This window comes from Empidonax traillii, unplaced genomic scaffold (genome assembly GCF_003031625.1).
Source record: "Empidonax traillii isolate 1590-97213 ecotype Southwest subspecies unplaced genomic scaffold, ASM303162v1 scaffold785:size696563, whole genome shotgun sequence".
NCBI classification, from domain to species: Eukaryota; Metazoa; Chordata; class Aves; order Passeriformes; family Tyrannidae; genus Empidonax; species Empidonax traillii.
The window spans coordinates 5398-30164 of record NW_020955978.1 but is presented as its reverse complement, the minus strand read 5'-3'; the positions used below and the strand labels follow the sequence as shown (position 1 = coordinate 30164).

At 44.9% G+C, this 24767-nt stretch overlaps 1 protein-coding gene across 1 annotated transcript in view; it reads right to left on the bottom strand.

Annotated features, from left to right (window-relative positions):
* The window catches only part of FRMD4A (FERM domain containing 4A), a gene marked incomplete at its 5' end in the record, with an annotated part of 95226 nt that overhangs the window by 67227 nt on the left and 3232 nt on the right, over window positions 1-24767 (bottom strand). The window contains 4 exons of the mRNA XM_027901462.1: window positions 49-132; window positions 7701-7723; window positions 10208-10264; window positions 14608-14692. Of these exons, the coding sequence (XP_027757263.1) occupies window positions 49-132; window positions 7701-7723; window positions 10208-10264; window positions 14608-14692 (249 nt within the window). The remainder of the gene's footprint in view (window positions 1-48; window positions 133-7700; window positions 7724-10207; window positions 10265-14607; window positions 14693-24767) is intronic.

The following is a 24767-nucleotide window of genomic DNA, read 5'->3' as shown; positions in this document are numbered from 1 at the left end:
GGTCCTTCCCAAGACACTGCAAAGCTGCTGAGCAGAGAGATACTTTACCAGTAGGCGAGGGAAGGATGCTCCTTCAGTGCCGGTGTCGGAAGGGCTGGCAGCTTCTTTAATTCATTCCTTACAACTTCATTGCTGAAAGAGAGTTCAAAAGGAGGATCAGACTACAAGAAAACAAACACAATATTTGATATGACCTGACCTAGCTGGCAGGCTGCTATGGCTGTACATCTGTTCCTCCTTAACAAAAGGCACTGGGGTTTCCTTTTGCTCCTCTCTTTATTTGTTTTATGGCAGCCCGGTTAACTTTTCCCTCTATTATCAAAATTGGAGAGAAGCTCTCCCAGATGGTTATGCTGAAGAACTTCCTACCAATGACTGGACACAAAAGCCACCATGTCACATGTCACTGAGCAGGGTCCCACAGACATGTTCACATACAGAAAAAAAAGCAAGGAGAAGAGAAGAGAAAGTGATTCTTTCAGCTGCAATAAAACATCTTTATTTAGTGCATTACAAACTGCTGCAAGAAATAATGATTTGCTTTCTTAGCATCACAGGTTGTTCTTAGCCTCTTGCCTGGTCTTTGTACAACATCTTCACTGATAAGACTCCAGTTTGGATTTGTCCTGCTGCATAAAGCTCTGCACGGGACCAGGCACAATCACCTCGCTCGTTCTTCTCCCTGCAGCCTCCAGTAGCCACACTGGCCAGCTGGAGCAGCATCACTGCACAGCAGAGAGCAGGGAGGGCTCGTGAAATGGGAAGCAGATTCTCACAGATGAAATGAAACCGTGGGATTTTCTCCTACAAACCCCAAATGCCTCCCTTCCCACTTTTAAACACACAAGGAATTGCGTGCACATTAAAAAAAAAAAAAAAAAAAAAAGCCTCAAAGGCTTGGGAAGGAAGGCACTGCTGCTATTAACTTTTAAAATTGTAGAAATACACAGCCAAGAAGGCCAGACAGGACACTGAGGAGTGCCAAAGAATTCATGTTTATTGGCTTACTTTTTAGTAGAAGTTTTTTCTGCCTTCTTTTACCCTTTCTTTTATCCTCCCCAAAAGTGTGGCCGTCCTGGAGCTGCAGAGAGAGACATTTCTTCCAGACCTCCAGATTTCCCAGCCCTCTGGCTTCTCCCATGGGGCTGGTAGCCAGGCAGACAGGTAGACAGTCTTGGCCTCTATAGCTTTAGACCAGACATCCTAACATCTATAAAGACTCAAGGAGCCCTTGGACATTCCAGGACACCCTGGGTTTTGTTCTTACTGTGACAATCTGTACGGTGACTTGTAGAGCGGTGATCCTGCTTCAGTTGTAAAAATCTTCCCACAGCATTTCTCCATTTGCACATCCCAGCAGCAGGCTCTGCCTGAGACCTCGGTGGGTTTGTCTTAATTGGAGTCTGCAGGTTAATTGCTAGGTTGGGCCATAGGGGTAAACCACTGACATAAATCCCGTAGCAGGCATTTTGGGCATGTCTACAGACATTTATTATTATGGTAGTTCCCTGACAATCAATTAAGTAGTTTTAAAACAGGACCACAACTTCTAGCCAAGACAAATCTGTGAGAGATGTCCAAGTCTCAATTAGGTTCAAATTTTGCAGAGTGAAGATGTGTAGAACAACACTTAAAAGAAATATTTGACTAAGGCAACCACTGCAGTGCTACACACACTGAAAACCACTCAGTAGCACCTCATATGCCAAGCCAAAAGGCTTTGGACAAACAATGTTTGAGCACCCACTCGTGCCCAAAATCCCATGGTCATTTGACCATCAGAGAGCTCTTCCCGACTAAGTGCAAGTGCTCAACAACTATTCAGATTTATTCTTCCACGGCAGGTAAATATCTGCACAAGTCTGAACAAGAAGCCTCTCTGCTCTGTGTTATCTGCTGATCTGGCTGCTCTGCTCTGTGACTGACAGCCCAGAAAACAAGCTGCTGCTGTTTAGAGTTTTCTGGGTCTGCCCAGAGCTGTCTCCTCCACAGCATGTGCATACTCAGCTCTTACTCAGGTTTTTTGACATTTTCAAAGAAACTGGGGAAAAAAAGAATAGAACTCAGGACAATCGAAGCTCAAGTGGCAGGAACTGCTCCTCAAGTGGTGATTTTTTGAGGCTGGCTGCTCATAGAAGGAAGTTGAGAAATTTCCAACACTTTTCTGGGAAAGCACGGAGTAATTTCCAAACAGGGACTTTCTGAGCTCAGAAAGCTATCAAATAGGGCAAGATTAGGTGACAAACAATCTTGGAGAGTCTGGGAAAAGCCTGAGTCAGTAATGGCTCCCATAAAAGAAAGGGCTAACACTAGCCAGCTCTGTCTTTTCTGTCAGTGAGGTGCAAAGCTTGCTTGCACTGTGATAAAGTCTTTTAAGAATCAGGTAAAAAGACATTCTTAGTGATGCTGTTGGGTGGGATTAACATTTCCATTCGGTACCTAGAAAATATCATAAAGGTAGTGTCTCACAGCCTCAAAGTGCCAAATGTATTTTGGGTAATCACTTCCAGGAGCAAAAACACATTTCATTCCCTGGTCCATGTATTCACTAAGTCTTCTGGCAAGACTCATCTCAAGACAAATGAATTTAGACTCCTAAAAGGATGCCAAATCAAGAAAAAGGGAAAAAAAAATGTCTCAGGTTGCATTTGAAGTAGTGGCCATGAGGTCACTTTGCTCTTTTTAAAATACCAAACCCCTCAGTTTTTAAAATGTTTCCAACAGGATCACTAGTGGTTTTGTACTTACTGCATTTCATGCTCTTTCTAGTGAAATATCTCAGTGTGTTTATTTTATTACTGTATTTAGAAAGTGTTTGTTTAATCCGGTCACTTTTGCGGCATTTATTTTACATTCAGAAGTGTCCAGCCTCCAGGGCTGATATATACAGAAAGGTGCTTTCGGTACAGATTTGTTAATATGCTGGGGAAAGGTTCCAAACACATTTTCTCTGTGTCCCCTGGACCACTTTATTCCTGCACTATGGTGGAAATGATAATATTTAAAAGACTGAATAGCAGTATGAAAACTGAACTGGGAAAGCCATTTGCATGGGTCCCTGATAGATAGATAGCCAGAAGTAAGGTTGACTGACTGAAGAATGGACCTAGAAATTGGAACTCCTGGTTCTGGTTTTAGTTCTGGTACTTGCCTGTTTAATGAGTCTTTTTCAAATAAATTAGTAACCACCTCTCATTATTTTTACCTACAGATGGGGGCAAAACGCCTACCCAGCCATTTCATAGCATTTTGTGAAAAACACATTTTTGCAAACCAGCTGCAATAATTTTGAGCAAGATTACATATGCAGCTGTCTCAGGAAATCCATACATTTCCCAGCATTTGTAACAAAACAAAACTACAGCTTCAAGCTGTCAACTCTTCTCAGCACGGTAATTCACTCTGTAGAATGCAAGAGGAAATGCAGAGTCTCAGATTCTCAGATTAGATGGCACTGTTTGAAGCACAGTGCTTAGGATCTTCTCCATTAGGCTGCAAGAATGCAGCCTGGGTTTTGTAACCCTTTAATACATTCTAATTGGTTAAATGTCACTTGGTTACACAGAAAGAAAAGTAAGCCTGAAACTATGTTAGATTACCATCTGCCCAAACGTTGAAATTGTTGTGAAATTCTGCTTAACAGGAAACTGGCTGTTAGCTTTCCTCCCTTGTTATTCTTTCATATGTTGCTGGGAGATACTTGGACTTCACTTGGAATGCCTCATCCTGCTTAACTGGAAGAAATCTAGCAATGAGGAGCTGGCTGCAATGGTTCCGGATTTTGTTTCACTCAGGGGTTTTCCTTTCCCCACCCCAAACTGAGGGACAAATGATCAGGATATGTTATTTGCAGCTGCTTTGACATACATGCTGTTTAAGGCTGAAGAACTGGATTACAAAGATTTACAACCAAAGTTGGTGTCAGTTTCCCAAAGATTTTAGGACTGGACTCTAAATCTGGTAGGATTAAGTTAGGGGAAAAAAAATCTCAGTTATTTTAACAATATGCTATTTTATTATACCTCCCCAAATTAGCCAGGGCACTCTGGTTCATTCCTCTGTGTAGGCCTGCATGCCTGTAGGATTTGTGTTCATCTAAGGAACTGAAATTTGTCCTGCCCATGCTCTGCCAACCAAGTGTGACTCAGCTTCCAGCTAGAAACAAGATTAGCTTGAGCTAATAACCTTTAGGCCAGTCTGCAGGGTGCTTGTTTAGGAGCTTCATACAAGTGATTCTTTGCCTTTGAAGTCAAAATGTTTGCAGCTAATATTGAAAAGCGCAAATCCAATCTTAAGTGTCCTGTTCAGCCCGAGAATCAGCTGAACAGGGATACCTGACTGTCTTAAACTCAATGGTATGTCTCAGCCCAAATGTAAGTCTATTTAAGTCTTGTTGGCTGAAGCATTTGGGGATTCTCTTAAATAATGTGAAAACCACTCCTTCAGTGTGGAGGACTAGGAACTTCTTAAGGGGAATAGCTTTTTATTTTAAACCTCACTCTGCCTAAAACTTTACCAACTAAGAGATGGACAAGGCCACTCCGAGCAAACTCTGAGAAATACTTGTCTCAGTTGATATAAACACGTTCAGGACATCAAGGGTTTCTGATGAGCTTGTTTTTGAAATGAAACACCCATTAGAAATAGAAAAGGGCTTAGAGGAATTGCCCACTACAGATGATAAACTGATATGTCAGGGCTACTGTGGCATCTTAGCTCAAAACAGATGAGGGTGACTTGGACTGTGTGCTCTCCAGGCTTCCCAAATACTGGGAGTCATTGTGATGCCCAAGGTAAGAAGAATCAGTGATAACAGTCTCATGCATGATGATGCCCTATGAACGAATGTAGAATGTGTTTGATATTGCACAAGAGCCCCTTTTCAAAGTAAAGAGGAGTACTATGCGCACAGTGATTATTCTGAGGTATGGGACGATTTCCTCAAAAACAGCAGTGGAGCTGCTGTCGTTGCAGATGTATCAGTTCACAGATAGAAAGCTGACTGTTAGGAGTTGGTAAGACTGATTCTGTTTTTTGAGCTCCCATGAGGCCCAAATAGCAGACTTGTAACTGCATTCAGGAGTCCTGGCCCAACTCCACCTGGCTGCAGTGGGATTTGGAGGTAATCACACTCTGGCCACTGCAGGCAAGTACCAACCTGCAGCTGAAATTGTGACAGTTTGGCTTTGACTTGTCCCAGCACCTGAGGTGATCTGCAGTGAGTCACAGGAAGGCTCCCATGGGGAACAGCAATTCTCCCATCGCTACAAATGAGCCAGTACTTATGTACTTTTCTGGATCAGGGCCAGATCACAGGCTATAAATCTGACGGTGGCAGTAGACGGGACAGGTGTGGGAAAGCTGCAGTCTGTGTTCCAAGCATGCAACCCTTTAGAATTAAATTATTTCTTAAAAAACAAAGCAGGAGTTCAAAAGTTCAACCTTCACACAACATATGCTGCCATGCACAACACTTAAATCTCAGCAGCAAGACATTCAAGACTGCAAAGCTTCTCTGTTTCCAAGAGCAGCCACTTCTGCTTTAAACAGTATTTCAACATCAACTAACTTCAAACACTGAAGCTAACTTCATCCCTAAGAGAAGTCAGAACATTTGCCTTCATCTGCAGTTCCTCTGGCTGACCCCAGGCTTGATTTCCCAGATTTTACACTGCTGATAAGATAACCACAAGTCTCAGCAGGCAGAATCTTGACCACAACGACCTCATGGTGACTTCAGTAGCACCTGGATCTCACCCAGCACATAAAACCCATGTCAGCGCACATTAGAGGGGAGCTGCTGGACAGACATCGCTGGAGATGCCAAGTCCTCCATACCACTGAGGGTAAGGGTGGCATTCTTCTACCTTTGTCCAAGAATAGGCTTTAAACTGCACTAGTATGGCAGATTGCTTTGTCATCAAAGCCCATTCTGAAATTAGGATCCCTGGAAGTATCAACAAGTTGTTATGACACCCTATCTCTGCCTGACTTGGATGTAAGGATTTCCCCTTCCACTTCAAACCACTGTGATCCACAGGTGGAAAGAACAGAGAACTGTTTTAACAGGGCTGGTGATGGTGATGACTGCTACACTGATGTGGAGGCAGCAGTTAACACCATGGGTTGAGGAATCTTCTGTTCCCTCAGAGAGGATTCCTCATTTCTTTGTGACCTACGATAAACTCAACCATTCCTTCTGATAAAAGGGACATCAGACAAATTTTAGCAGATGGGTGCTTTCCACTGGCTGTTTCCACTTCTGGTGTGGAAATGAATACTCAAAGATAAAATACTTTCAGTCCTATTACTCAGAGCTATCTGATTCCTCTCTATTCTGTGTCTAAATGTACACTTTCTGAGCGTGTTCCTATCATGTCCAAAATATTCTGAGAAACATTAAATATTGTTCTTCATAGCAAAACCAGTGGAAGATGTGGTTTATCACAGGTCTGGATGGCAAAACTCTGCTTGGCCCAACTCTTCTGGACTGAGCACTTGGCAGTGCATTGAAAACCAGATTGAAAAGTCAAAGGGCCACATGCACTCCAGTACCCTCTAAATAAACACTTCTGATAGCTGAGTTATTCAGTGGAACTGAAAAACAAAGCAAGATTGGCCTTTTGTTTCTATGGTCAGATGAATGTCAGGATTTTGCAAGTTACGGTTTTGAGAAATGATATGGCAGAACTTAAACTTCCTTTTAGCAAAGGTTACCTTCTGTCAGCTCAGACTCCATGACAGACAGGCAATATCTGCAATGCATTGTTCCTTCTCACTGATTTGTCTCAATTTTAGCTGGCTGGAAGTCCCAGACCACCAGATGGTGGATCCTGCCTGTTATTCACAGCCTCGTATCATTACAGTCTTCTCTCAGTGTATCTCAGTGCTGGCAAAATTAAGACATCTCTTTAGGCTCACCTGGCAATTCAACCCACTGCCCATTCTGAAACTAACTTTTGTGGATATTGTGGTCCTCCAGCTGAACTCACGTTCAGGTCAGCAAAATTAATATATGGACTATGTGAAATACTTAACATAGTCAGTTCTCCTGAGCTTCACAACAAAGAACTTTCATGTTTCTTACAAGTGACATCAAACAACCACCTGACCTTTGGTTGCTACTTATGTGTAAATGACAGATACTGTCAACTTAAATGATAATTCATGGGCATTTCATTAACAAGTCTTCTAAAACACTGAGTACAGTCACCTCTTCAGATTTCTTACAGTAAGTCTGAAGGTTTGGCCCAAGGGACAGCGGAAGTTCAACAAACCCAATTATCTAAATTGTGATTTTGAGAACTCTGTCCAAATTTGAGCTGAAATATCAATTAGTCATGGAATTTTAATGTTGCTTCTGGCTGGATCTGTGATATAACGGTGATCGTAGAGTCATTTCCTCAGCAATTTCCTTCCAAAGACTAGTCTGTTTCCTGAGCTTCATGAGCACATAATGAGATTTGTCAACAACAAAATCACAAACAACGCTGTTTGCAAGGCATGCTCTGGTCCAAGGCTGTGTTTGGTGGAGAAATTTTATCAGGAAACTCGCTGTCTATGTTAGCCATGCACACAGAGTTCCATTGCTCACACAGGCAATCACTACACAGCTACAATTGAGTCTCATGGCTCACACAGTGATTTTACCAGATTCATTCTCACAGCACACAGTGGCAAAAGCTTTTAAGTTCACCTACCTTGAAAAATCTCCCTTTGCCTCCTGTAAAACAAGGAAGAAAAATAAAAAATCTACAATTAAAAATTGAAAAAAAAAAAAAAAAGAGAAGAAAACGGCTGTTCAAGATTTTCCATTCGCAAAATTCATTTAGCAGCAATTTCCTGTTGTAATTGATTCCTCATGTATTTTTTGGAACCAGTATCTCATGTCAAGTGCCATGATACATGCAGTGAGCTGGGCAGATTAACAAACAAAAGGTTTGCCTAATAAAGGGCCAGATGACTCCTCATTCTGCTAGTGGATACCCAAGAAGCCGCAGGAAGTAATGCTAGTAATTAAATTTTTTTGAGATGGTGTGGATGTTACATTACTAGGAGAACTCTGAAATCTCAGTGGCCTTGCAGCTTCTGAGACTTTTTTTTTTTTGCAATTCCTCTGAGTTTTTTTACAAGTATTCTGGCCATCTTTTAGTTCCTACACTTTCAAAAAGCTTGCTGACTGTCAGCTTTCAAGAGGATGCAAGACATATGTTTCTTTAACTCCTTGCTGGCTGTTTGGAGGAGTATTTAGCTCCCTTGCTTGTATATCTAGATATTTCTATTTATTACCATTACAGCCTGATGTTAAAAGGCTGGATAATGTTCCACTCCAGTAGTTATATTCGTACCTGAGTCTTACAGCATACCTAGCAAACCCTCAGAATCTAGTGAGTGCCCTCAATAGATTCAACATGCATTTTGTATTTTCCACAGACAATATGACTGTCTATGATTCATGCTGAAGCACCTCATTTGCCACGAGCTACACGGAAGGCATAGTGCAAGAAAGTAATTTGGGCAATGAGGGAATTTCCACTGCCAAGAGGACTGGTTTTGCATTCAGGTCTTTTGTCTTTACATCCATGCATCTACCCACAAAACACGTCAGCCCACGTCCAGTGGTGTTTCAGTCATGGGGCTGGGATAAAGTTCAGAGCTTTGGTGGTACTTTAATTTGTTCTGGTAATAAAACAATTTGGAATAAGGCTGCAGACTAAATCACTTGAGTGCTGACAAATCTTTACTATCTTCCCATTTTCCTCTGAGTTAACTGAAGGACAGACAAGCACTTCTCTGGTTCATTGGAAGGAGTCCTCGAGCATGCCATGATGATAGTTCAACACATAGCAAAGCCCAAAGGATATGCCCTGGCCTGCACATGATGAGGGATGAGCATACTAAATTCAAAAAAACAATTTTGTAGGGTATTCTTCATACTTCAGTGCTTTGACCTAAATGCTGCAGCGAGAAGTAGAACAAAATGCAGTATGATCCCATTTGTTTTACTTGGATCCTGTCACAAACACGGGCTGTAGTAATTTATGGTTACAGAGAGCAGAGGTGTGGCTTGTTTTGACTGTTTTCATTAAGTTACACATCAAACTACTACAGGAATACACGTAACATCCTGTGTTTGTGGCAAGAAACAATCCCAGCAACAAGGGTTATGGCAGGAACTCTGGATCTGGCTGTACAATTACTAAGCATGTAAGTTATTCATTAGGATGAGCAGACAATAGATTCAAAACCCCATTGCTGCTCCTCACAATGGGCCTGTTGTTTGATGTGTATTCCCCCAACAGCCAATATGCAGTTTCTATAATGTGCTGTTAATTGAGTCCCCCATCCTGACTCTCTCGCTCCACTTTTGTTACATAAAACGATCTTAATGAAGGTTCAAATCCCTGTGCATTAATTGCTTCTTTAACATGGCAAGTGCTCTAGCACTGCAGTGCATTGTTATTTATTAGTGCACTCTGATGAGCTGGCTTGTCTGCTCACATGGCTCCTCACAGCTTCGTGGCTGATGGGAAAAAATCGGACTGTAAGAGACGGGAACAAGGATCATCTGACAATTATGTCTGATGTGCTCCCACAGTCATGCTCTTAAAAAAAGAGAACTTTCGCATAACCCACCTTCGTTACCCTGAGAAGATTGTTTTCTGGGAACCAGATATTTACCAAACACTGCTGGTCATTTGCCCTCTGACCCTTTTCCCTCTTCTTGAAGAGAGGAATTTCCAAAGACAATATTTTGGAAAGCCTTTAAGCCATTCTGCCCACGTTGGAGAATACAGACAGTTGCATATGTAGAAGCTTATGGAGCTCATTGGAGGCCCAAACCCCATTGGGAAAACAAATGCAAGGAGAGTCACTGGAGAAGAACCCATTGCATATGGATTTCACCTAGGAATTTGCATTCATCATTTAGATTTTCTCTGCCTGTACATCGTACACCAGGGTCTTGGATATCTGTGTTGGTGCAAACATAATACACATTTCTGTATGCAAAATGTTGAGCAGTAGTATCTGCTCCCTGCATGGAGAGGTATGGCTTGAGAGCCTTCTGTAGCCATTTTGGTAGAAACTGTGTAAAGACATCTTTCTCCTGCAATTGAGGGAACCCCTAGAGCTGTTGTGGATCTGGCAAATCAAAAGATTTAATGCAACATGAGGAAGCACAAAGTGAGAGAAGGTGGGTGCTTACCTGCAGGATGTACGCAGCCAGTTCAAACACCACTTCACTGTCAACCTCAATGAGTTCCTTGAAAGGTGAAGAAAACAAGAAAAAGAGAGTTGAGTTTGAGCTGCTGTAAGAAGGACATACATCTCCTCTTGCCTACTGCACAACGAAGTGTGTGGTGCCAGTCTTCTCCCCTGGCTTCAAAGCATTCCCTATGCTCCTGGAGACTAAAGGGGGGGAGAACCTGCCTACTCAGATGTGGAGAAAGCCAAATATTTGGTGTAATGGCTTGGTAAATGAAGCATAACTGAATATGGCATGAAGGAGGAGTAATGAGAAAGCAGGTGGAAGGGTGAGGATCAGGGTAAATTTTATTTTCTTGTGTGATTCAGTGAAAGGTAGCCTAGGGAATACATTTTTTTGCCCTCAAATGTCCCCTGTGCTCCAAGGTAACACAGTTTTGTCCTTGGCTCACAAAAGCAAGGAAAAAAAAATTGTCTTCACTGAAGTTGTGTCAAAGCCACCCCCAAACTCTGGCCCTTGCCCAGGGTAAACTCAAAGGAAAAAGAGCCACATTCCCTTGTGCAAGATGGGAGCTTTGGATTTGGCCCTTTTCATCCCCACAAGCACTGGGGCTGCGGATGCTTTGAGAATGAGCTGTGACAGTAAATCTTTCGGTAGATCTTCCCTGCTCCATTCTATAGGATCCCACCCATGATGAAAGCAATCCTGCAGGGTTTTGCTTGGACACCGTGGTCACATGAAGGGCACTGATGGTCCCATCAAAGCCTCTCAGAATGCTTCTGTTGTGCTTGAGATGGCAGTCACAGAACCAAGGTGTTCAGGCACTGCTCTGTCTGAATGCCTGGGATGCAGACATGGCATCAAGGATGCTTGGGATGGATGGTATGAGCATTAATCTTGTGGCCAAGTTTGCTCTTCCTGAATCTCTGGTCTCTGCTTTTGGGAAGCTAGTGGGCTTTTACTGAGATACTGTTTAGGTCTCTATTCTGCAACCAGAACTCCTACATTGTCTTCTGTGACGATGGCCCGGTAAACTGGGCCACTGCTCAGCTCACTCCCGTGGTGGTTTTTCTGTTGTATTTATTTAAGCTTCTGTTTTTAATGTTTTACTTCATCTGGCAAGAAATGAGTGATCTAAATATAGATCACTGCTGTGATCCACGCTCCAGCCAAGTCACAGCCACACCTCATTTGCAAGCCACAATTGCTGCATTGGCTTGTCTCTGGCAAAATCAAAAACAAAGGGAACAAAACACAGGGTAAGATCCAGGTGTCCTTGGCTTGGCTTTCACCAGTGCCAGGTTTTTAAAATAAGTGATTTCTTCACCCCTTTCATAACAGCTCCTTGGGGAGCGAAGAGCAGCTCTGCTGCGGGCGATAAACACACCTTTCCCCTTTCAGCTGAACTGCCTGACTCACACAAGCACCTGCACCAAGGATGAACCTTGTGCCAAGGGAAGCGGCGGGTACAAGAGGTCGATTCGGCTGCAGGCTGTGTGGGCACATCCCACAGCAAGGGGCGATGCAGAGCAGAGCCGGAGCCTGGTCTCCCTCCCATCTAGATGCACCAGGCGTGGCATGGACAAACCAGCCTCTGCAACCACGTGCCGATGCTATGGCAAGTCTATACTAGTAGATGAGATGGGCCAGAGCCCATTCTCTGGCCTCAAGGGTACATGGGTGCAGTACAGCTCATGACTAAACACTACTGCTCCCTCCCCCAGTCCCAGATGGGGTTTCCACCAACGTGTTGCCTACTGGGAACAGGTGCACATCCTTGTGCAGGTGTCAAAGCAACGCCTGGGACAGAGCTTGCTGGCACACTCCAGAGCCCCCGCCAGAACGTGCCAGTAATTAAACAGCCTGACTGATCAAGGGACAGCGTCTGATGCCAAGCCCTGTCTTATTTGGTAGTACAAACATACAAAAGGCTTGGCCTTCCTGGGCAACAGTACCTTGCTGGTCCTGTGCGAGGGTTTGGATGTGTGGGTTCGTGAATGTCTCATTACACAACAGGGCGATTGAGAGGGAGTGGTGGGCACAGCCAGAGGAGTGCAGCCCCTAACACAGAGCCAGCTGGCAACCCAGTGACCAGCAGCCCCAAACTAAACAGGCCTCAGTTTTATTCTTTCCCAGCTCGAGCAGCTCTGTGTATGGGAATGTTTGAGGATGTCTGTCTGGAGAATCAACAGGGAGAAGGTCTGAGGTTCTAGCAAAACATTAGGAACTACACTTATTTCATACACAGTATAGTCTTTTTGGGCTGCAGCGGAACCAGAGGTGAAGGTATTTATGAGAAGTCCAGCAAGGAAACTTTTGGTGCAACAAGGAAGCTTTCAAGGTTTGTGAGCATGCAACACCACTTGCTAGCTGCAGGAACAAGATGCAGTGGCTGTGCTTAAACACTGAATCCCCTTTTCTACAGCTATAGGAGTCCTCCAGGCATGCTGGCTGAGTGCTTGCCCTGAGTCTTAGCAGACACTTTGCACCCAACTTTCAAATTCAGTGCCTTTTTTAACAGGACAGCATGGCTTGCTGTGGCAGGAAGTCAAATTGGGAAGGATCCTCATGGGAGACGGGGCATTCAGCAGGGCTGTTTGTGCATAGAGATGACAGTCAGCTTGAATGTGCAAAGTAATTGTTTCAGAAGAGGTCAGACTAAAATAGACCAACCTAGATCTGTAGGCACTTTTTTTTTTTCTTTATTTCTTTCCCCCTCTTCTTCTTATTATGCTTTTTCCAAAAAAAGAACAACAGTGTAAGCTTTTCCTGGCAATACTTCAAAAAGGAACTTTCCCCAGGAACCAAAATGTGATGCTCACTGAGCTTGTTGCTGAAGAGGGCTGACTAAGCACATCTAATTGCAGCCTTGCCAGAGAGCAAAGCGCTGCACAGCTCAGCTCAGCAGCCCTGCCTGGTTCCTGGGCACAGGAAAACAGGCATTTGCTGGCTTCTGCTCTGCACTGTAGAAGATGCAAAGCTAGTCCCTACATTTTAGGGCACGTTAAGCAAGGCTCTGGGTTCGGTGTAAGCTATTTGGCTTAGCAGGTCACAAACGTGCTGAGTTGTGGGATAGCAATAAAATTGCTCCCTGACTACAGTTGTCTTTTCCTGCTGCTTCCTCCCTGGCAGATGGATGTGAGTCATCGGGAATGGCCTCTGCCAGCACACAGGGAGGTAGGAGGGATCCTCCCAGGGAATCCCAGCTGCTGGAAAACCTCTCCCAGTCCCCAGACGTCCAGCCCACCTGGCTAAGTCTGCAGACTGCCAATCTCCACCTCTGCGTGGTCTGGGGCTGGCTGATTCTCTGCACCCAGGCCTTTCATGTGTATGTTTGGCTTGTGGTATCTGGGGGATCAGCTTCACTGCTCTGCATGGAGTCTGTGCCAGAATGCCCTTATCTCTGAGCTACAGTGCCAGGGACAGCAGGCTGGTGTTTCAGTAGCCTACCAGGGAGGGCTATTCCCGATAGAAAAAAAAATATTTCTCGGTGCATGGCTTGTTTCTGTAAAAGGTGATCTTCAGTGCATACCGACAGGCACCCTCAACCCACTCACACATACACCCACAGACTCCTGCTGTCCCACAAACTTCGGGTCACTTGGCTCGTTCAGCCTGGAGAAGCCTGAGGGGGGACCTCATGGTGGTCTGCAGCTTCCAAATGAGGGCAGGCACAGATCTCTTCACTCTGATGACCAGAGACGGCACCCGAGGCAATGGCATGAAGCTGCGTCAGGGGAGGTTTAGTGGGATATCAGGAAGAGGTTCTTCACCCAGAGGGTGGTTGGACACTGGAACAGGCTCCGTGGGGGAGTGGTTGTGGCGTCAAGCCTGCCAGATTTCAAGATGCGTTTTGGACAACGTTTTCACGCACATGGTGCGATTTTTGGGGTCGTCACGGAGAGCACCAGGAGTTGGACTCGACGATCCTCGTGGGCTCCTTCCAAGGAGATTCAGGATATTCCCTCTCTGCCTCTCACGGGCTCTTCCCCCTCACACAAACTCGCCCGGCCCAGCATATGGCGCCCACGCCGCTCTGCCGCCCCCTCCGGGCGGGAAACCCTCACGACATCCACTGACCCCAGAGCGGGTTTTTAACACAAAGCCAGACCTTTCTCTCTAAATACAAGCCAGTTTATAATTTTAGCACCGCGAATTCCCTCCTGCTAGCCACAAGAATTACTTTCAGGAGTGTTTTTCCACAGAGTGTTTTTCCCTCTGACAGGGAAGCTGCTGCCAAGCACTGGGGCGGCTGGAGGCAGAGGAGTGAGGGAGGCTGGGAGGAGCAAGAGGAGGAAGAGGTTGTATCTCGAAATCCAGGTGTGAATTTTTGGTCAGAAAATGCAGACCCCGTTGTCTCAGCCCATGCCGATGCCCCACAGAGCTCCCTGAGTCCTTACCTTGTAGATGCAGGACTTGGCGTTCAAGAAGAACAGCTCGATGGTGGCATTGTCCTTCAGATAGGAGATGCTTTCAATGTAGAACCTGAAAGGGAAAGCAAGAGGGGTTAGGAATGAGGGAGAACTAAGGCAAAAAAAAAATGGAAGTGCACTTATTACATTGAAAAATATGGACAACCAAGTCATGATGAGTGTACTAAAAATGAACTCCTTTCACTTTGCTTTGGGGTGGGGAAGGAGGCTTGTGCATGCTCCAGGATGTGATCAGTCACCACCACCCCAGCCATACCAAAGGAACTAAATCATCAAGTGGATGATTTGGTTTCTAAATAACCCTTTGTTTTGTTTTTTAGGCTCAAAATAATCCTTTATTCTGTTTACCTGTAAGCTTCCCCTTCGTTCGCCATCACATTTTGGCATTTCTGCTTCACTCCTTCACCTATAATAACAATCCATTTCTGTGCTGTTAACCTGCGCCTTGTAAAATATTCAATGACAGAAATGCACTTCTGGGTTCCTTTCCTGTTGCCTTCTGCTCTGCATAAGGCAAATTTTATAAAGGCTTCTTTACGTTATGTAGCTATGGTCACTGAGCGAGCAACCAGCAATAGTTACTAACCTTTCCCAATTCCCCACTACTAGGAGTAGCAATGCTGGGGATGAAAGGAAATTATAATAATCTACTTTTTTTTGGAGCTGATACTACTCAAAACTCAGGAGAAAGCCCAAACCCTCCGTGCCAGAAAACCCCACTCCCTTGCATTGGCTGATTGCCCAAAATATTTACAATTATGTTGAAAGTCCACGGTATGTATGCATTTATTCAGTACTCCATGTTCTGCTTGCCTGAAAGGTCTGATCCTTTGGCAGTGAACTCTGTGCGTGAGAGTTTTGTCACTAGCTTGAACTGGCTCCAGCCCTTAATTCTGCCTTGTGAACTTCTGAGGGAAAAAAAGCTCAGGATAACTGTCAGCATTGATGTCTGATCATTATATACAGGTGTGCTGTGTGTTCCTGTAGTACAAGAGAAAGCTGGCTAGGTTTGGTGAATGATTGAGGTGAATTTTGCATTCACTGAGTGTCTTAAGTAAGGAAAAATAAATCGCTCTGTCTGCCTATGCTGTTTTGTAGTGATCTTTAAGTTGCAGTGCAGTGACAGCGATGCTCCTTACATAAATTCCAGTTCTATCGTGCCTTGTCAGAGGCAATTAGAATGGGGAAGGTGCCAGGGAAATGATGTCTGCATCAGGGACTTTAAAATAACCAAATTCCTTAGGAATCTGGGCTGACATGCGGGGTCCAGTTACCGAGAAACCTCATTCCCTGACCCTGCTGTCTGGGAGCCGAGCCGAGAGACCCGTGGATGCTCCTGGGGCTTCACACAAGCACTGGAGGGATTGTCCACACTGAGCTATTTGCAGAAGCAAGGGTCTTAAATGTAACCTCCTTAGGGGCAAAGGTTAAGGCTTTGTAGTGCTCCTGAGTGTCCTCTGAAGGGTACTCAAAATACTCTATTTCCTGACAGAACTGACTCCTTGCTTACTAGAGTGAAACATTTTATTCATCTGCTGAAGGGCTTCTGTATTATCTCTCCTTCTCCTCCATCCAGAAGAGTTCAAACAAGAAATAAAAATAAAACTTGAATCAAAACCCCCCAAAAACCCCAACTAGCCAACCAAAAAAACCCCCCAAAATTAACCCCCCAACCCCCAAACTCACAACATCTGAATATATGGATGATGAAACACAAAGATTAGACTTTTTCTTATTTTTTTCTGGTTTCCACAGTGTTTCACCTCCTGTCCTTGAAACTGCCTCTCTCTCCTTTTTCTTTTTATTTCCAAATAAAGATATACTTGGCTTTGGAAATGCAAAAAAATTTTGCATTAAAAAAGGAACCTTCTTACTAGATCTGCTCTGTGAGTGCAGCTGGCTTTCCATCTGCTGAATTCATGGAGAATAATGTTAATTTTACACATTCTGTGATTCTTGAACAACCTTCCCTGCTTATCACCACTACCAGTGCTCTCCGAGTTGTGACGGTAGGATCTTTAATTCCAAGGTCAGAAGAAAACAGGAACATTTATTCCATTTTGAATCCCAAAGAAGGTTAGCCAAAACGCTTTTTATTTCACCAGCTCAGACTAGACTATCCTCACCATCACTAGAGGGCAGTATTGCATTTCTTAAGGCTGCAAGGAGCATTCCCGAGGCTTTCCACACGGACACCTCCACAGATCATTTTCTGTACAAAATTGAGCCTCTCGGAGCACAGAGCCTGCACATGACGCTTCATCCTCACAAAGAAAACCCAATTCTCAAGCGATCTCCAGGGTGGAGAGCGAGCTGGGGAGCTACTGGCTCTCTCACACATGCACCCGGGCAAATGCAAAACGTGTGCACCAGGAAATTGGTGCTACTTTAAAGAAAATAGATTTGCAAAGGGAACTCTTATGGGATTTTCTGTGTGGCAAGCTCAGAAAACCCGAACTGGAGTAGACTTTCCTAAATTCACAGTTGGATCTGTAACAACATAAAGGGGAAAGACACTTTCTTTCCCCTCACGGATGGTGAACCTCTGTCAGATCTCCTCCTCTTACCACCTTTTCCAAATACTGTGAAGGAACACTCTACAATGACCAGCGTCAGTGACAAAGAAGGCAGGCAGAAGCATCCAGCTGCTAAGGCAATGAACAAAGCACAAAAATCTGGGTTAAATTCCCAGCCCGGACACAGGTTTCCTTTGTGACCTTCTGAAAATCGCTTAGCTGCTTGGGCTGTTGTGCTGTGTTCAGAAAACACCACTCCCTCCTCTGCCCCCTTCTGTCTGTTTTGCCTGTTAGGCTTATGAACCTTTTCTTATGCATGCCTCAAACCCATCAGTTTTGAGGGGCAACTCTCAGATTTCTGTTGAGGCCTCCCCTGAGATAATCATTCCTCCGTGTGGTGTGAAGCTGATGTGTCCAGGATATAATGGATGGGCTGGATAGAGAAAGAGTACAACGTGCCCAACACCTCTGCTCCACTACCCACATCTCTTGCAATACACCCGGCAAACAGCTTTGCCTTCAGCAGCTCCTACAAGAGGTTCCTTGACAGTCAGCAACTGTGCCTGTGAGAAATTAGCTGTGTGTAGGAAGGGGGGACACCCCACGGGACTTGCTGAGTGTAAAAACCAAAGAAATAATTTTGGAGGAAGTTTAAAAGATCAGCCAACGTTAATCTATTTCTGCGTTCCCCCTCCCTCCCTCCCCTGGCCCAGTAACTTATAATTCATCAAGTACATTTTCTAAGCATTAATTAAATAGACCAGTGAATATTACACTGGTTAATGAACACAAAGTGCCTACATTGGCTGCTCCCTCTCAACAGCAGGGAAATAATAATGAGTACTGCAGAAGGTGTCTTGGAAGACTTCAGAAGCTGCTGCATCTGAAACATTTAAGGCTTTTTAGCTGCAAGGATGTGTCTCATACTGATCAGATTGCTCTCTATTAAGTGTTGGTTAACTGACAACGTGCTCTGAGACAGCTTAAGCCCCCTCATGCCATGATGAATGGCAATTCCCATCGTAACCAGCCAAGCACAGACTCACAGTGGTGCCTGTGGAAACTCCTGCTCCTTGGGTGATGGGAAACTGGTATTACTGTAACTTCTCCATTGCATAACACACAGGCCCACCCACCTCTGACTTGTGGCTCAGAGAAATACCCGACTGGGTCCAGGGCTCACCAGTTTGATTACTGGTTCTTCAGGAGATGGAGAATCCCTGACTGCTGCTGCTGGTCTCACGTGTGTGTGTGCAGATGGGCAAATTTAGCAGTGTTGGGAAGGGGTTTGAAACACTAGTGCTTCATCCTTGGGGTGGGGAGGGGAGACCTCAGGACTGTCAAGCACCTGAGCTGGTAGGATGTGTGTGTGAACAGTGAGAGCAGAAAGGAGCAGCACTTCCAATTTCCACACACCAAAAGAAACACTCAAACAAAAACTGTTTAGCTTTGGCTCTAACACACAGCCCTGGACATATCCCACCAGCCTGAACTTGGCCATCTATCACCCAGCAGGGACCAGGCTCTGAGCAGTTGAGATGCTGACTGAGCAGGTAAGACTGTCATAGCATTCAAGAGCACGAGCTCATGTGTTTACTTCCAAGCAGAACCTCTCAAATGGTAAAAATATTTCTCTGTAGTCTTCAACACAACGATATTTCAAAACATGAACACAGCAAATGGATATCTTATCTACTTCAGGTATATATCTGTCCTGGGGCAGTGATATCATCCTACTTCTTGTGAAGCTTGACTCTGGTGGGAACCAGCTAGTCCAAAAGACTTCTATCCACATCTTTTCCAGCTAGCTGACTCCAGTCTGGTTGGGATGCTCTGTCAGCAGAGCTTGGTGGCTCTGTCAGTGGACTGCCCCTTATTTCATTATTACAAAGCAGTGGGTAAAGGAGAACACCCCTTTTCTGCCTCATCCATCCTGGAGTATGGCTCGTTATCCCTCACCATGTCACTCTGAACCTCAGAGGGCAATTTGAAAAATATGAGGCCATTTGCTAACCAGGAAAAGAAAAATCACATGCATTGGTATAATGGACCTAAATGCAGATGCCATTATATCCAGTGTCTCATGCTAAATGAGTATTCTGAGCAGCACAGGCTGCACAGCAGCTTTTATGTTCCAGCCCTGTTCGCTAATAGTCATGGGTGCACACTTTTATGTGCTGACACTTAAAGCAGACAATGCTCATGCTAAGTAGTTGGCCTGTTAAGTAATCAGTCAGGAATAAAAATCAGCTAAAAAGCTCCATTTACCTCCCCTTCTGCATTCATTTTGGTTTGGATGCTGTGTCCTTTTCCCCGTGCCTGTGCCATGCTGAGGCCCCCCCCTGCCCAGCCCATGGGATCAGTATGCAGGGGACAGGAGTCAGCAAGAGAGGCCTGTGTCAACTTTGACTTCATTGCAGGGAAACCTCAAAACTGGAGGTGAATGTGATTCCAGAAATACAGGGAATTGCTGCTAACAAAATAAAAAGATGTGAATATTGTTTAACCTGAGCCTGTTCCCTTTTCCATCATCTGTACTGTACTATGAAGCTGTCTGCTCCTTTACCCACTGCCAATCCTTTTTTCTTAGTGTTTCTAAGATGTTGGCCCGTTGAATCTCTGGAAAACCATGTGTTTTGGGGATATTTGGCTCATTCCTATGCGTCATCTTCTCCATGTAAAAAATACATAGGGATGTACTTTGGAATATATAGGGATCAACTCTCTTTGTGTCTTCCAGGCTGTATGTCCTGGGAGTCTTCACAAACTACAAAGTGCTCCAACATCAACACAGAGAAGGGAAGGAATCAAGGTGGTAAATGCAGGTATGTTCCTTCCTGATGTTTGGTTACAGCATCAAGCAAAGGCACTGACCTCAGTGCAGTCAGTCCACTGCCCCCGCCCCGCATGGGGAACCAGAACCCAGCTCAATATAGTCTGCAAATCACTCCATCCCTGCAATACTCCATGGAGTTTAGCTTGGCTTGCAAGAGAGGTGCATTTTTGTACAAAAAGATGTGTTAATTTTTGTACAAAAACTGCTGCAGCTCCTCTGGCTTGGAGTGATGTGAGCATCTGTCCCAAGCAGGAGGTGAGAACAGCGACTGGATCACAGCAGCATGCTGCCCTCCTCCCCTCCTCTCCCTCAGTCACCTGGGGCATTGTCCCTCAGTCTCCTGAGCATCAGCACAGCCCTTTTCTGCTCTTTGGTCCTTGCCAAGAGTCACATCTTGTCTATTAGAGGTAACTTTCTGGGTGCACTGTCTGGCATAACACCATCTCTCAGTATCTAGAGAACATCTTTCATTGGAGGATTTTGGACCATTTTAGGAATAGAAATCCCTCCATACATTCCATGTTCTGTCACCAGCACACAAAGGTGTGATTTGCTGCGAAAGGTGGTATAAGCTTTACTTACTCACTGACTCTACCCCTTGTTCAGTGTCCTGGTGATGGGACCCCTCACTCACAGCAGACCTTTCTGTTGCTCCACTGATGACAGAACATCCCACCCGCTGGTGTAAGGTACAATCACAGAAATTGCAATGGAAATGGAAACAATGTCTGCGTTACTTTGACCCAGTCAGAGTAGCTGTGTGTAGGCACTGACACAGCTGTTGCTGCTTGATCCAAATTAGGTACAAATCCTACACTGACAGCATCCATCATTTCTGTGTGGTACCTATCATGCTGTCTAAATGCTTCCCAAAATTAGACAAGACAATGCTGCCAGCATCAACACGTTCAAAATGTGGCTCAAAACAACAGATTTTCAGAATGCTGCTTTTTCTTCCACCTGGGGTGGCTGAACAGAAAGGAAAAACAACTTATCCCCTTCTCTCAACACGGCTCACTTATACAAATATATTCCTAGTTAAGCAGAAAACAGAAATAATGTTATGGGACTCAAGAGCCAGACTGCTATTAAGATGTGTGTGTAATGGATGGCTTAGCTCAGAGCTGCGTGCTAAGTAGCAGAGCCCCATTAGTTCCCTTCCTCAAGCAAAGGTCGGTTTTCACACAAGTAAATCTTCCAACTGGACAGAAGTTTCTCATATCTCTAAAGAGACTCTGAGGAGCAAAGCCTCCCCGCAGGCAATTTATTACACCTTCCCCCCCGGGTGAACAGAGCAGGGGGCCACCCTGGGAAGGCTGCAATAAATTGTCTGCGGGGAGCCTTGTCTTCCAGCACAAACAAGGTCTGGGCGGCTGTATTTATACACTGTGGCAGGCTGGGAGGAGGGGGTGTGCAAGGCTGCCGGCTTTTGGGATCTTCCTGCTTAGCGTACACACAGCTGGTGCTCACCAACCAGCGAAACACATGCTGTGCAGAGAGATCTGGGTTGTGGCACGGACTTTATAGACAGAGCAGCTCACGGAAACCCCTGAAAGCAGTTTGGTTGGACTGGGTTGATTTTGCGGGTTTAATATTCTGGTTTTTGCTGTTATTTCTACAGCACCCTAGTGCAGTGCATGGGCCTGTAGAGCTATAATGTGAGCATTTGTCTCCCCTTATATGTAGCATAAATTCCCTGCAGCAGGGAATTTCTGACTCAGTACTGGTACAGATAGCAGGTGAGGGAGACAGCACAGCTGACAGGAGCTCTGGGAAGAGACAGGTAGCCATGAGAATGAAGATGGAGAACCCTAAGATGCTGAAAAATCTTAGATCAGTTCCCTGAACTCTCCTGGGATGATCAAGCTCCAAGGCAAATCGGGGTAAAGCACTACTCTCCTTGCAGTTCCTTGTGCAGAGGGATCTGCAGCTGACCGAGTAAGAGCAGAGGAGCAGAGCAATTTGTGTATATGTTATTTTCCCCCACCAACTTCTCCCGGGTGCTAACAGGTGTAATGAAGCCTTGGGTGACAGCAAATTCTGCCACTTATCTCCCCGTCTTCTGACTGTAAATTTGATGTATTTGATAATTTCCCTGTATGTCTCCCCCCAGTTCCTGTAAACCCATCTCACATCATGAGGCAGAAAGAGTCTGCTCCTTCTCCGTCCGTGGAGGGGAGAGACAGGACCTCACAGTTCCTCATTCCCTGCCTAGAGCAAAGGATTGGAGCACCACATACCCCTCTCTGATGAGGAGAACTGTGGATGGAGAAACACAGCCCATCACATGCGAGGCAAATAAATTGCTCTGGTTAATCTTGTGTGTTCTATTCAGCTCCTCCTGCCACGTCAGGCTGCTGTCATCACCACCCTCTAATCTGATTTCTTGGAGAGAAGCAAAGCTGAGTGGATGTGAATGGCATCACAGCCATGGCGTGCTGGGATTTCCACGTGAGTTAGTCAGGGAAGTTCAGAGCAGGATGCTATGAATCTGCACCCCACACATGTGATTGGGCTGTGTTAGAGGCAGCAATACATATCAGTGACGAGTTCTAAGTTCTGTCTAGTGCTACGAACAACCACTGTTTCTCTTCCTTCCCGGGTCAACTGTTTCCAAATGGTTTTTTGCTTCTTTCATTTTTAGCATTAGTCCTTTTCTAATGGAACACAGCTTTAAAGACTGTCTACAAAGGAGGGCTGAAAGACTAAAATAGCGTAAGGCCTCATTAACAGCTGAAATCTGGTCCAATTCCATTTAGGTAGTCAGGCAAAACCTAGTAGATGGGAAACGCTTCCTCAACCCTGACTGTGCCAACCTGCTTGAAATAATAATTTTAAATTTATAGACTGCCCTTGATGCACACAGAGGGATTCATCAGGTGAAAAGAGGTAGCTACGATGTAAATACCTACATCTGAGCAGGCGTCTGAGGTCAGAGAAGAGACACAGGTATTTTAGCCTGCAACTTGTTGAATTCCAAAGAAGTCATCTCAAATAAGTCAGATGACTTGTTTCTGAAAAGTGCCTATTTCTTTCCTGTGGTTGCACAGGGAGGCTGCACTAATTAGCCCTGACACAGAGCTGTCTGCCAGGTAAAACATCTCAGGTGTGGTGTGGCGAGTCTCATCTCAGACATCAGTCCCACCTGCCTCGGACCTGCACCACTGCTGCTGCACACAGAGCTGTGTCCTGTCAGGTTAAAGGGAGCTTTGCACTCCGTGTTTCAGTGCCGGTCTCTTATTTAGGGCCACTTTGTTCTCCAGTAACTGTGGTAACCTGGCAAAATCTCTGGCCTCAATATTGAGAGTCCTGAGCCCCCACAGCTCCCATGCTGACTTCAGCCTAGCCAGCGCGTATGAACACATGCCAGATGTTGCTGAACACAGACATTCCTTTGTGGGAATACTGCTGGGCCATAGATACAAACTCTGCCCCACAGTGTATTTGAGTATTGAGGATTTATTTCTCATTTTGTTCCATGCCGTTCTGAAAGAAAAGCCTTTCCATGTGAGAGATATTCTGATTTAGTGTGATGACTTCTGCAGGGAGCTGTCCCTGTTTAGCTGGTGGAGCTACCCTGAGAACAAATATATTCATTCCTGGGAAAAGATCCACCAGTGGAGTGAATTTTATTTGCTAAGTTTGTTCATATAAATTAACAGCATGACAAACACCCAGAAGATAAAGAAATCAGACCCATGCTGGTGGTTCCCTTTCTAAGGATCGCTAATCTCACAAGGCCATTGTTTGAGGATGAGAACTCATTGCAAAGCCTGGCCAGCTTTGCTTTCCATGAACAAACAGCATGTCTGTGATTTGGTCCTCTCTCACCTCAAAGTTCTACACAAAGGGAGTAACTTTGCCCTCCTTCTGTATGTGTGACTCTGAGCAAAATTCTTCCTTCCCTGCCTAAAGTATAACAATCTTTATCTGAAGCCCTGCTAGCTCTGTTTACCTCTGACCTCTTTGACACCTGGGTCTCCACACTTAGGTTCCTGCCGTTTACCACACCCTCTGTTCTCTTCTGGTCTCAAAACAACTCTAACCAAGCAATCCCTCTTTCCTTTACCCCCATCCTTTGCTTCCCCTGGACTTCAGCGGTGACTCTCATCTGACTTGGCTTACCTGCATTGTAAACCCTCCAAGGCAGGCAATGAATTTCACCAACAGCAGAGTGACCAGGGCTATAGGAAGCCATCCAGGGAAGCTAATTCTAAGATGAGTACTAATATCACTTCCATCCAGTTGCCAGACATCCCACCTCCCCTGCATGACACATGGCACTCCCTCTTGCTTTCATGTGTGGCTTTAGAGCTATGTAAACAGATATTATCAGAGTTTTATAAAATGATGTTGTACAATAGCCATAGGGCAGTTCACAGCTGCCCAAGAGTTCTGATTGCTTCCTAGATTTTTATGTTATTCTCAGTGGAAAGCTTCTAGAGAAGCACTAGATGACAACCTGAAGACAGGAAGGCTTCAGTAGCTGTGTAAATGTACAAGGGCAGAAGCAATTTCTTACAAAGTAATGCTAAAAGCATCCTTCTAAAATCCTCCTTCTTTGACACAGTGCTGTGAAATTTTTGGCCTTTGATTACGGAAGAGAGTAAAGACACTGGAGATCAGTGTTCAACAATGTCAAACCCCAAGGAAACGTGTGTCAAAAGACAAAGCTTCAGCAGTGCCGCAGAGATTTTAAAAAGGGAGGAGAATTTCACACTGCAAAGCTTGTGAAACTTCCTATTTTCAGCACGGTTCTTCCAAGAAGCCTTTTC